General features: G+C 38.4%; 1 protein-coding gene across 4 annotated transcripts in view; it reads right to left on the bottom strand.

The window, feature by feature from the left end:
* The window catches only part of ZFAND4 (zinc finger AN1-type containing 4), a 36,580-nt gene that overhangs the window by 12,385 nt on the left and 10,664 nt on the right, over window positions 1-13,531 (bottom strand). For 3 of the 4 annotated variants that reach the window (XM_037496410.2, XM_037496411.2, XM_054690176.1), the window contains exons 3-5: window positions 8,970-9,045; window positions 7,959-8,026; window positions 4,332-4,518 (exon numbers count right to left, since the gene is read on the bottom strand). In XM_037496410.2, the coding sequence (XP_037352307.1) occupies window positions 4,332-4,518; window positions 7,959-8,026; window positions 8,970-9,045 (331 nt within the window). The remainder of the gene's footprint in view (window positions 1-4,331; window positions 4,519-7,958; window positions 8,027-8,969; window positions 9,046-13,531) is intronic. The other variant, XM_054690175.1, reaches the window with a different exon arrangement.

Raw genomic sequence — 13,531 nt, forward strand, 5'->3', positions numbered from 1 at the left:
TTATTTATTTGTTTGTTTGTTTTGTTTATACATGCACTGGGTACAGTCAGAAGCGCGGGAGGGTGAGAGAATTCACCAGAGCCAGAGCGGGAAGCAGAGCAGGCAGAAGGACCGAAGTACACTGCTGAGGGGAGCAGCGGGCGGCAGGAGAGGTCTGCGCGCCATGTGGGACCCTCGCTGGTGGCCGGGGAGCAGCCGGGGATCGAACCGGCGCCGCCGAGGCCGCGGGCAGCTTCGCAACCCAGCGCTCAACCGCTGCGCCACCGGGGAGGCCCCAATAATTTTTTTTTTTAAAGATTTATTTATTTATTTATTTATTTATACAAGCACTGGTACAGTCAGAAGCGCGGGAGGGTGAGAGAATTCACCAGAGCCAGAGAGGGGAGCGGAACAGGCAGCAGGACCAAAGTACACTGCTGAGGGGAGCAGCGGGCGGCAGGAGAGGTCTGCGTGCCATGTGGGACCCTCCTCTGGTGGCCGGGGAGCAGCCGGGGATCGAACCGGCACTGCAGAGGCTGCGGGCAGCTTCGCAACCCAGCGCTCAACCGCTGCGCCACCGGGGAGGCCCAAAATAAATAAATCTTTTAAAAAAAAAAATTCAACTAATTTTTTCAAAGAACCCATTATTGTGTTTTGTCTTACAAAGCACAGAATCATGAGATCAGTTAAAAGCCAATCACAATTTTTTTCAAATGGAAATATGTAACTAGAGAAGGATAACATAGTAATTTATAAACTTAATCCAAAAATATCTTTACATTCAAATACTCTAAATATTTTCATGAATACTATGTTTATTTTTCTAAGTCTTAAGAGATAGGCAAATGTAACATTTATTGCAACACTACTTTCTGTGACCACAAAGCAGTCTTTCTTCACATAACACTCTGTGGTGGGCAGAAACCTACTCAGATCTTAGATCCCTGGAGCTCAGACCCCTGTATAATCTCCTACCCTTAAGAGTGGACACGACCTGTGATTTGCATCTAGTCAACAGAATACGGCAAGCATAAAAGGATTTTGCAGGTGTAATTTATGCCCCCAATCAGCTGGTTCTGAATTCATCAAAAGGGAACTGGTGGAGCCCTCTAGTTACAGTCAGTAAAATGTCAGGGCTCTCAGTTACATACCACCAGGAAACGAATTATGCCAAATGTGAATGAACTTGAAAGATTATCTATGCACCTTTGTCAATACTTTGATTACAGTTTTCTGAGACCCTGCATAGAGTACTATGTCTAGACTCCTGACCCACAGAAACTGTTTTCCAGACTACAAGTTTTTTGCTGAATGGTCTTGCCATTAGCTATATATATTGTGGGATTAAATCTGATTACTTATAATACCTTTCCTTTCTTTGTCTGTCTGTCCAGTGTCTATCCCTAATTTAAGGTCATTTCAGGGGCCTCCCTGGTGGCGCAGAGGGTTAAGATGCAACCTATGAAACTCACCGCAGCCACTAAAGCACAAGTTCAATCCCCGGCCTGGGAGGTGACCCACATGGCACAGCAGACCTCTCCTGCCTCGCCCGCTGCTCCCCTCAGCAGTGTATTTAGTCAATCTGCCTGTTCTGTTCCCCACTCTGTATCTAGTGAATTCTCTCACCACCCCCCATACCTCTGGCCTGTACCCCAGTTCTTATATGCATAAAGAAATCTTTTTTTTTTTTAATATACAAGGTCAATATAGTTGTTTTTATTTTTTTTTTATTTTTTTTTAAATAATAAATTTTATTTTTATATTCCCCATACAATTGCAGCCCCCCCATTCTGACCCCAATCCCTCCCCTCCCGCCCCCGCCCCCCTAAAAGTGTCTCTGGTTCATAGTTTTTTGTTGATTTTGATTTTCACTTTCTTATAGTTATTCATTTTCCTGGTCCCTTATTTAAGTTTTCTAGATTCCTGCTATGAGTGAGACCATCCGGTATTTTTCTTTTTCTTTTTGGCTTATTTCGCTGAGCATGATCCCTTCCAGCGCCATCCATGTTGCTGCAAATTGCATGTGTTTATCTTTTTTGAATGCTGAGTAATATTCCATGGTATATATGTACCACATCTTCTTGATCCAGTCATCTATTTTTGGGCATTTGGGTTGTTTCCAAAGCTTAGCTATTGTAAACAGTGCTGCTATAAACATAGGGGTGCAGGTGTTCTTTGGAATTGATGTTTCTGTGTCCTTTGGGTAAATACCTAGGAGTGGAATTGCTGGATCATAGGGAAGCTCTATGTTTAGTAGGTCCAGAAATCCCCACACAGCTCTCCACAGTGGTTGGACCAGTTTGCACTCCCACCAACAGTGCAGAAGAGTTCCTTTTTCTCCACACCCTCGCCAACATTTGTTGTTGCTAGTTTTTTTAATATGTGCCATTCTCACTGGTGTAAGATGGTATCTCATGGTAGTTTTGATTTGCATTTCCCTGATTACAAGTGATGTTGAACATTTTTTCATATGCCTGTTGGCCATTTGCATTTCCTCTTCAGAGAAGTTTCTTTTTAGCTCTTCTGCCCATTCTTTGACTGGATTATTTTCTTTGTTGTTGTTGAGTCTCATCAGCTCTTTGCAGATTTTTGTGATCAGTCCTTTATCATTAGTGTTGGGTGCAAAAATGTTCTCCCAGTTGGTGGGGTTTCTCTTTGTTTTTGTTATTGTCTCTTTTGCTGTGCAGAAGCTCTTTAATTTGATGTAGTCCCAGCTGTTTATCTTTGCCTTCACTATCACTGCTTTGGGTGATGTGTCTGTAAAGATGTCTTTGATGTGCAAATCACGTAGTGTTTCGCCTATATTTCCTTCTATATATTTTATGGTTTCAGGTCTTATGTCTAGTTCTTTTTTTTTTTTTTTTTTTTTATAGAGGCATGTTATTTTATTTATTTATTTGTTTGTTCTGTTTATACAAGCACTGGGTACAGTCAGAAGCGCGGGAGGGTGAGAGAATTCACCAGAGGCAGAGTGGGGAGCAGAGCAGGCAGAAGGACCGAAGTACACTGCTGAGGGGAGCAGCGGGCGGCAGGAGAGGTCTGCGTGCCATGTGGGACCCTCCTCCGGGGGCCGGGGAGCAGCCGGGGATCGAACTGGTGCTGCAGAGGCCGCGGGCAGCTTCGCAACCCAGCGCTCAACCACTGCGCCACCGGGGAGGCCCTTATGTCTAGTTCTTTAATCCATTTTGAGTTGATTTTTGTGTATGGTGTGAGGTAGTGGTCAAGCTTCATTCTTGCATAAAGAAATCTTTTAAAAAAAAAAAAAAAGGTCACTTCTGGGCCTCCCCGGTGGTGCAGCGGTTGAGCGCTGGGTTGCAAAGCTGCCCGCAGCCTCTGCAGCACTGGTTCGATCCCCGGCCACCGGGTGAGGGTCCCACATGGCACGAAGACCTCTCCTGCCCCCCGCTGCTCCCCTCAGCAGTGTACTTCATCATTCTGCCTGATCTGCTCTCCCCTCTGGCTCTGGTGAATTCTCTCACCCTCCCACGCTTCTGACTGTACCCAGTGCTTGTATAAATAAATAAATAAATCTTTAAAAAAAAAAGGTCACTTCGTATCACAGGTTTTGCCTAACTTCTTTTTCCCTTCAAGAAAAATAAAGGCCCCTCAAACAAAGGGCAACAAAGGTTGTCCAGAGATGTTGATAACTTTTTATAATAATCTCCGAAGTTATATTATGTATCCTACCTATAGCAGATTGTATGTGCCACATGAGAGGAGGAACAATCATCTTTGTAACCCAGTTTGTAAAGTTATAAAATTATAAAGTTCAGTAAACGTTTAGTGGCTTAAAGCAAAAGGAATAAATGAATCACAGTAAGTGTGCACAAAAACTTAGAGGTTATTCTGTCCAATCCCCTATTGCTCTTTTGCCTAGCTAAGTACCCTTTCTTTCTGATTTTAGAAGTAATATAACAAAACTTCCCTTTTAGAGAGTAAAACAAGACCATAGAAATAAAGAGATTCATTTATCCCAAAAGCAGCAAAGTTTTGAAAAAATGATAGCAACTTTAGGCTCAACCCTTTCTATTACGCCAAGGTTGGATAAAAACACACTATTATAACAAGACTGTAATCTAGAAGGCATGTTAGAGTTTCATAAAGTGACAGAAATAAATCTTTTTTAGGAAAAAAAGTACTACTCCATAAAGAAATTTCAGTTTTAGAAATTATTCCCTAAACAGCAATCTCTGAAGGACAACTTCAAATTACAGGGTCAGGGGGTAGAAGAATATGCATGATGTTTCGTTAGTCTTGTAAATATAAAATTATTTTGATAACACAAAGTAAATATAAAAGTTTATGAGCATTTCATATGATGTTCTCCTCTAAAGTGACAAAAACCTATTTACCTTAAAGATTCAGATAAGGGTGTTAAAGTTCCATCTCCCCTATCAACCACACGAAAGAAATTCAATTGATCGCCTTCTCGGTATACCAAAAATGTAACTTGTTTGTTGCAGGTGGTCTTCTCCCAAACCTCATCTTGATTGGAATCCATGTACTCAGCCATCTCCCTAAGTGGATCTTCCATAGGAACTACAAATGGAAAAATTGATAAACAGGCTTTCAGAGACATAAGAAATAAGAAGCAAGTGAAGTCAATCTCTCTTTTTCTTTCTGGTCATATATATAGGCTGATTCTTAAGAGTTATTTCTTGACATGAAATTAGATAATTAGAAGTACACTATAGGGCCTCCCCAGAAGGTGCAGCAGGTTGAGCGCCGTGCTGTGAATCTGTCCGCAGCCTCTGCAGTGTAGTTGGATTCCCGGCTGGCCAGGGCAAAACCCACATGGCGCAGCAGATCTCTCCTGCCTCGCCCGCTGATCCCCTCAGCAGTGTCTTCCGTCTGTCTGCCTGTTCTGCTCTCCACTCTGTCTCTGGTGAATTCTCTCTCTCCCATGCCTCTGACCTGTACCCCAGTTCTTAAAAAAAAAAAAAAAAGAGAAAAGAGAAAAACGTACACAATAACTCAGAACACTAGGGGGCGACTTAGCTTAATAAAACTGCAAGGTTTGCAAGTCAGCATGTTTCTTGAAAGCATTCTTCCAGGACCCCAATTGTCCTTATAGGTATCCAAGTGTCCATTTTGTCAGAGCACATGAACTGGGGCCACTCCAAATCCCCCTAGGTTGTAGGGCCCACAATTGTCCTCAGGTTTGAATGATACTGGAGTCATCATTATGATTCATTCTTGTCCATAGCAGCTACAGATTCTACACCAGTGGTGGGGTGGCAAGGGGTCTCAGGAGATTGCTGGCTCATGTAGGGAGTGTTCTAAAAGCCTCTGAATCCCAGACTTGGGAGTCGACATAAAGGTTACAAAAAAATGAAGTTCGCTCCCAACGACATTCTCATGTCAAGGTGCAGAAACACTTGCTCCCTAACACTAGCTCCTAAAAAAGACAACAATTTTCCAAACTTTGTAACTTTCAATCAGCTTATTTATTAACAGAATCACAATGTTGTATTACCTTTTAAAAAGGTTACTGCAATGACATACTACACTCTAAAAGCAAGAATATAAAAACATTGAAGATGTTCCTATATTCTAAATTCAATACCACCACTACTAAAACACAAAAACTTTAGAAATACAAAATTTAGCTTATATTAAAAAATACCTGATTGGCAGAGACATTTTGTGGGGGGAGGGGAGGGAAAGATCAAAACGGGAGGGAAGAGCACAAGGAACTATGGTGATGTGCATGGGTGAACTGGTGGTGGGAATTTTACAGGGACTATATCTGAGGGGAAAAGCAAATGTACAAAAATGAACAATGATGTAAAATACATATAAATAAATAAATTTTTTAAAATTAAAAACACTTGACTGGCTCTTTCATAGGCACAAAACATGGGACTATTAAAAGACATTTTTGTAACAAGTTCTTACCATTTTTAAGTTAATACACTTTCCACATTGCATTAATTAAAAAAATGGAAATGTTACTGCCATTACTAAAGTCACATGGAAGTCTTGCTTAAACCAACATAGTATGCCTTACTTAAGGAAGCACATGGATTGAATATGTGTATGTATGTACACATCTTTTCAGAACAGAAAAACCATTTCAATTTCATCAGGTATAAAACACTGCATATATAGAATAAAATTTAGTTCTAAAAAACTAAGTTTTTTTATTTTAAAAACTAAGTATTTTCTAAGGTGTTCTGGTAATAGCTATTTCAGAATCAACTTTAAAAGTTAAATGATTTTTTTTTGGGCCTCCCCTGGTGGCGCAGTGGTTGAGCGCTAGGTTGCGAGACTGCCCACAGCCTCTGAAGCACCAGCTCAATCCCCGGCCACTGGCGAGGGTCCCCCCCCCAAAAAAAAAAAAAAAGTTAAATGATTTTTGAGACTAAGTAGCTTTAAATGGTTTCTCAAATACAATATAGAAAAGTTCTAGATCTGCATACAGTTTGTTTTTTTTCCCCATGAAGCTGCTAATGATATAAGGTAGGTAACAGAATGCTTTTAACTTTAAAACAATGATTTAATAAAGGCAAAATTATTAAAAATTTAAAATATTAAAACAGTTTCTAGGTGCTGATTTTCTGATTCACAAACAAGGAACAGAAAGTTGTTGGGAAAAGGTATTATAAAGCTTCAACTACCAAAAGGTATTGCTGCCTTTCATTTTCACAATGGAATTTTCAAAAATATACATATATATCTAACTTAGAATCTGTAGCACTTAAACTCCTCCTCACAAACATAATTTTATCCTTAGCAAACCACAATGGAATTCAGGTGATTGGACACTATATACTATATCTTACCATAGTGTCTCAGTAAACACTTATGGTCCTTATACTACCCACAGATTTTCTACTATAATCATCTTATGTCATGTAGGATAGTTCAGTAGTTCCAATTAATAGAAAGGACTTTCTATTAGGAGTACTAATTAATCAACGCTAACACTATTATCTTTGTTTTTTCTAACCTATCCAAAACAATCCAACAATCAAAGTAACACACTTCACAAAACACGCTTGAAATAACTAGAAATTAACTAGGAAAAAGATAGTAATAACCCTATTTTCTAGCCAAGATTATGAAACATAGAGATAAAATTTGTCTTGTGGAAGAAACAAGCCTGTAGTGGAATCAATACTTAACCTTCGGTTTCCAGGTTAATAAAGAATCAAACAAATATGCAGACCTTCCCCAAAATGAGTCCACAGAGCAGGAATGCTCTGAATAATCTAAGGATGACTTTAGCTGGTGGGGATGCATGTAACATACCTGAGTCAGGGACTAATAGGAACACTTTCAGCTCTTGTCAAGCTCAGAACTTTTTTTTGTTAATGAAGTCTCCGCTCATCTTCTCTGAAGGCCCATTCACAATCATCTTCCTACTCTTCTATTTCCACAGATAGTATCACATTACCTCTTTACATGTTTATTGTGGGAAGTGTTTGAAGCAGGGGCTTTTTCTAAAGTTTACTGCACTTGGAACACAGCACTAGGCATCTAATAGATACTTTATATGTATTTGCTGAATGATTGAATTGATTCCCAGACCCCACCATATTCTGTAAAAAGGAATTAACAGGACCATGAATATATCCACAAACTCAAATGTATCACAAACCAAGCTAACAGTCATCTTTGGAATTTTCTGTAATAATCACTACCACCCAGAATTGAAGATTCAAAAGAGTGAATAACAAAAGCAACAAGACTGCTATGAACATAAACACAATAACAACATATTATTTATACTGTGACATCCTATTTTCTCTTCCCTATACTGGTAAGGTTTATTTTTAAACCTCCCTGGATTGAACAGGAATCATGAGATTTTCTAGAATGAGTACATTTAGATTTTACAGAACAATGTCTAAAGAAACAAATGTGGTTCTTCTAAGACTTAATAACAGAAAATCTGACTATAACCCAAGGCTATAAAAAACTGGCTTGGAGGTTATTATTATCAGGATAATTTAATATAATTTTAACATGCCTACCTCTTCTAGTATTTATTGGTCCACCACGCATAGCCAATACCAGCTTCAAGGTACAACCTTCTGAAATGCTGTGGATAGTTAACACAAAAATAAACCATAATCATCAAAATGCATTCAACATTATACACACACACACAATTATGTCCTGGTTTGTCAGGCACAGTGCCTATTCTCTACTATATAAAAAAAGACACAGCAATAATATTCATAAGTATAAAATGCTAACTATTTACTTATATAAATGATGGAAAAGTGAAGTTCTCATAACTCTTAAACATGACATGAAATTCCAGAATTAAAACACTGGAAAGGATCTCTGTAATCATATGGCTCAGCCTCTTCATTTGACACATAAGGGAAAAAAAGAGTCCCTGAGAAGAAAAGAGGCTTGTCGAAGATGCAAAGTGTTGGAAAATAACATCTGTATAATAAAGTAGAAAATAGGAAAATAGCAAATCTACAAGGTCTCCCAATACCCAATGCTCTTTCCCAGCTATTCCACTTTGTCTCTAACTGCTTTGCCCCCAAGAGTATATAATTAGAAGAGAGAAGGGAGAAACAGACAAAAGGTGAACAGTGTATCCTGCTATCAGTGGTGCACACAGTGTCACTTAGTAGCAGAAGGCAAGCATAATGAAAAAGGAAAGACATGGTGAAGAACAATATTTTCTCACCCAATACTTTCGTGAAAATGGAAAGAAAAGAAAAGCAGCAAAGTGGAAATAGGTCAATATTCAAAGAAAGGAGCAAAGAAGGAACAATAAGAAGAGGAAGATCTAAACAGACAAGGGATAAACAATTTGGTATGAATAATAAAGAATCAGAAGAATAAAATCGAGTAGTACAGGGTATGGAGCCAACACATCTTAAAGTTCAGGACTGACACTGAAATCTAGAGATCAGAACTATTTAGAAGATGAGACATGCTTCAAGGATTCAGAAGAAAAATACTGGTACATGGAGTCATAATATTGAACATCTATAAAACAGCTAATATGCAATTACACTCACTTGTAATCATTCAAGCAATAATCATCTTCAAGTTCCATGTTATTCCAAATTAAGTGTTGCTGACAGATGGAAATACCTTAGAGGAAGGTTATAAAAAATGGTTAAAAATTCAATAAATCTTCAAAAGAGTATGATACAAAACTACTTATGAAGGACACTTCTAAATTGAAGGCTAGCTGCTTAGCTAAAACTTACAGAATGAGGTAAAAAGTGACAAAAAAAGATGTAGTCTAATTCACTCACTATGAAATAGTTATGTTTTAGTAACTCTCTGGCCTTGACACAAAGTGTTAGATCAGGAAAAATCTTTAAAAGGATCACATGAAATAAGTCTGGAAGAGTTTAAGATTTAAGGCCAGACAGAAGACAGTTCTAAATGCTGCATTTAGTTATATTTATTCTTAAAAGTACATTATGGACATTTCTCAATGCTGAAAATTAGTCCACAAGATAGTTTAATTTGTGTGATGGTAAAGGAATATTTAGGCAGATTCCATACTCTGGCACAATTAGCTTTTTAAAAACAAACTGCACATCTGACATGTCCAAAGACAGTTTACACTATTTATCTACTCAATAGAATATTTAGTGGGTAATTACATTGACAAAATCCTTTTCAAATATCTCACATATTGTTTTCTTGAATTCCTTTGGCTTATGATACTCCAAAATAAGTTAACTAAAATAATAATGGTAAGTACTACATGTTAGTGTTTGTTATTATAAACCAGGCAGTTATTAGTTATTTGACTTATAATTTATTTGACTTATCATGATTTAATTGCAGCAACATTCTTGTGCAGTGGGCAACAATATTATGCTCATTTCACCTGAAGGATCAAGAGATTAAGTCACTCACAGAAAATATGTGGACTAGAGACATGAAGTCCCAGAAATTGTAATTTTAACCTCTATGCTAATCAGGCTCTAAAAATCAGCCTCCATAAAGTATAAGTAACTGTGGTATCTGTTTCAGTAGTGTTGCCTGTTAGCAGACCTGAACATCTGAACATCTAAATGTTCACCAAATGTTTCAAAAGAGGGCCTCCCCTGTGGTGCAGTGGTTGAGCGCTGGGTTGCAAAGCTGCCCACAGCCTCTGCAGCGCCGGTTTGATCCCCAGCCACCGGGTGGCAGTCCCACATGGCACGCAGACCTCTCCTGCCGCCCGCTGCTCCCCTCAGCAGTGTACTTCCTCACTCTGCCTGTTCAACTCTCTGCTCTGGCTCTGGTGAATTCTCTTGCCCTCCCGCGCTTCTGACTATACCCAGTGCTTGTATGAATAAATAAATAAATATTAAAAAAAAATGTTTCAAAAGATCATCATGGAATACAGCCCAAAAGGCTTCCGGGGACATATGCCTGCCAAATGAAATAGTTCATTTCTTTTGCTTCCAGATTAAAAAAAAATCAGTAAAAGACTTTTAAGTCTTTTTGGGTTTGGGTTGAATCCTCTCACCCCAAACCCCGCACCCCTGGCCTAACCCCCAGCTCTGGTATGCATAAATAAGTAGAATAAATCTCAAAAAAAATTTAATATTTTTTAGGGGCCTTCCTGGTGTCCTAGGGGTTAAGTCTCAGCACTGTTACCATGATGGCATGAGTTCAATCCCCAGGCTGAGGAGCTGACCCACATATGGTGCAGCAGATCTCTCCTGTCTCCGCCGCTGCCCTTAACAGTGTATTTCAGTAAATCCACCTGTTCTGCACCCCACTCTGTCTCTGGTGAATCCTCTCACCCCTGGCACCTTTGGCCTACACCCCAGTTCTTCTATGCAAAAATAAATAAATCTTTTTTTTTAAGATTTTAATATTTTTTTAAATGTTAAAAGTGTCTAGAACATCTTTTCAATCAAAATTATTTTACCAGTTGGGCCTCTCCTGGTGGTGCAGGTGGTTGAGCACCATGCTGTGAAGCTGTCTGCAGCCTCTGCAGTGCCGGTTTGATCCTGACCAGCCGGCGACAGTCCCACATGGTGCATAGACCTCTCCTGTCTCTCCTGCTCTCCCCTCAGCAGTGTATTTCGTCAGTCTGCCTGTTGTGTTCCCCGCTCTGTCTCTGGTGAATCCTCTCGCCCTCCTGCACATCTGGTCTGTACCCCGGTTCTTGTATAAATCAATCAATCAATCTTTTTTTTTAAAGATTTATTTATTTATTTATAAAAGCACTGGGTACAGTCAGAAATGCAGGAGGGTGAGAGAATTCATCAGAGTGGGGAACAGAACAGGCAGACTGACCAAGTACACTGCTGAGGGGAGCAGAGGGTGGCAGGAGAGGTCTGCGTGCCATGTGGGACCCTCACCGGCAGCCGGGGATCGAACTGGTGCTGCAGAGGCTGCAGGCAGCTTTGCAGCCCAGCGATCAACCGCTGTGCTACCAGGGGAGGCCCAAATAAATCAATCTTTAAAAAAAAATTTAAAAATATAAAAATGGAAATACTGTACTACCCAGGAATCCCACTCTTGAGCATCTACCAAAAGAACAGGAAATCATCAACACGAAAAAATACATATGTTCTACAATGTTTATATCAGCACTTTTTGCTATATCCAGGATCTGAAAGCAGACTAAATGCCTATCAATAAATAACTGAATTGATAAGATATGGTAGGTCCACTCTATGGAGTACTATTCAGTCATAAGAAAAGATGAAATACAGTAATTTCCAACAAAATTGAGGAATTTTGAAAGAATTATGTATACTAAAAGCACGTTAGTATGGTTAAAAAATATTACTGGGCATTCATATAACAGATGATTGATAAAATAAAATACACTAATTAATAGATATCAATAAACACCATGAGGGCTCTGAGGTTAAGAAGGAAATAGAAACGAAGAAAGGATATAGAAAGGAAAAAAAGGATGGCGGTGGGGAAAAGAAATTAAAAAATCAAGAAATGAGAAAAAAAGCAGCCTTTCACATAAAAGGAAACAGCAGCAGAATTTTTCAACAGAAACTTTAGGGACAAAAGAATGTTGAAAGGAAAACACTTGCAACCACGAATACTTTACCCAACAAGGTTAACATTCAGAATTGAAGGAGAGATTAAGAGTTAGCCAGAGAAGCAAGAACAAAAAGATATCACCACTAAGCTAGCAATCCAAGAAATGTTAAAGGAACTTCTTTGAACTGTAAAGAAATAACACAATAAGAAAACACAGAAGAAAAAAGTTTGCCATAAAAAAGGTAATGTCCAAGATATATTATTTAGTATAAAAAGCAATCAAAAAAGGGAGGCTAAATCAGAAATTAATAAGATACTACATACGCTTGGTTTTATTATTATCTGATTGGCTATATGCTCTCAAGCTCCTTGGCTGGTCAGCCTCAAATCCCTTAACTCTTAATTTTGAAGTACCATTGGCTAGCTTATCTTTTTCAATGTACATTTACTCTCTCTGAGATTTCATCCTATCAGCTAAACACTGAAGACTCAAATTGCTCTCCTTTGCCTCCCTTTCCTCAATTCTATGCAAGCATATACAGCCTATTCAACATATCCCAGTATCTCAAAATTACAATGCCCAAATCCAAGCTCCTCCAGATCTGCTTCTGCTCCAGACTTACCCATCTCAATTAATGACAACTCCATCCATTCAAGTGGCTCAGGTCAAATGTCATGGAGTTACCCCTGACACCTCTCTTGCTCTCAGATACTACTATTTACTTTGTCAGCAAATGTTGGCACTATGCCATCCAAACATTCAAATATAGAGTCAATGAAAACGCTGTACCTTTGCTCACTTTTGTTGTGAACTCAACATTGTTCTAATAAATATTAACTAATTTTAAAAAAGCTTACTTAAAAAAATTGAGCTTTTTTATTCCTGGTTCCTTGTTATACTGAATACATGTATTTCTAATCAACACTGCTAATTTCTACCTTAATTCTTATGGTTTATATTATATGCTAAGTACAAATATTACAAAATTTCAAAATACTTTTGAAAACACTGTAGGAATGTATTTCAGTAAAAGCAAAAAAGAAGGTAAAAAAAAAGGTAGTAAGAGTAAACTAAAGAAAAAATAGTATATATTTTACTTTTAATTTTAATATTTAAATAGAAAAATAGTCTGCATCAAAAGTCCACACAGCAATTAGATACAGCTAAGAACTATTAACCATCACTTTGGAGTTCCCAAAAACATTGGTGATTAAAGGGGAGGGGGGACCCCCTGCCCATATATAGCTTAGATTTTACTTTAAAAGAATTTTTCTGTAAAGCTGCTAATTACTCTATCCATTCATCCATATATTTATCTATAATGCCAGGTTACTCAACATGATGAAAACAATACAGCTGGATAAAACAACAGTGATAGGTATAATTGGGACAGGGGTTAATTTTATAAGTGGTCAAGAAAGGAATGAAGAAATAAAGTGAGACTTTTAATAAGGTTAGAAAAACAATAAGGACAGCTGTAGGAGCAGATATTATCAGGCAGGAAGAAGCTGGACTTGAAATGTGCCTCAAGCAGAATTGCAGCGTAATGAAAGGTTTAAGTCATGTATAGGTAAGTCTTTAAATGCAACAGTAATGAGTTGAGATTTTATTTTG

The sequence above is a fragment of the Talpa occidentalis genome, unplaced genomic scaffold (assembly GCF_014898055.3).
Source record: "Talpa occidentalis isolate TD23 unplaced genomic scaffold, MPIMG_talOcc4v2.1 talOcc4.8, whole genome shotgun sequence".
Taxonomy (NCBI): Eukaryota; Metazoa; Chordata; class Mammalia; order Eulipotyphla; family Talpidae; genus Talpa; species Talpa occidentalis.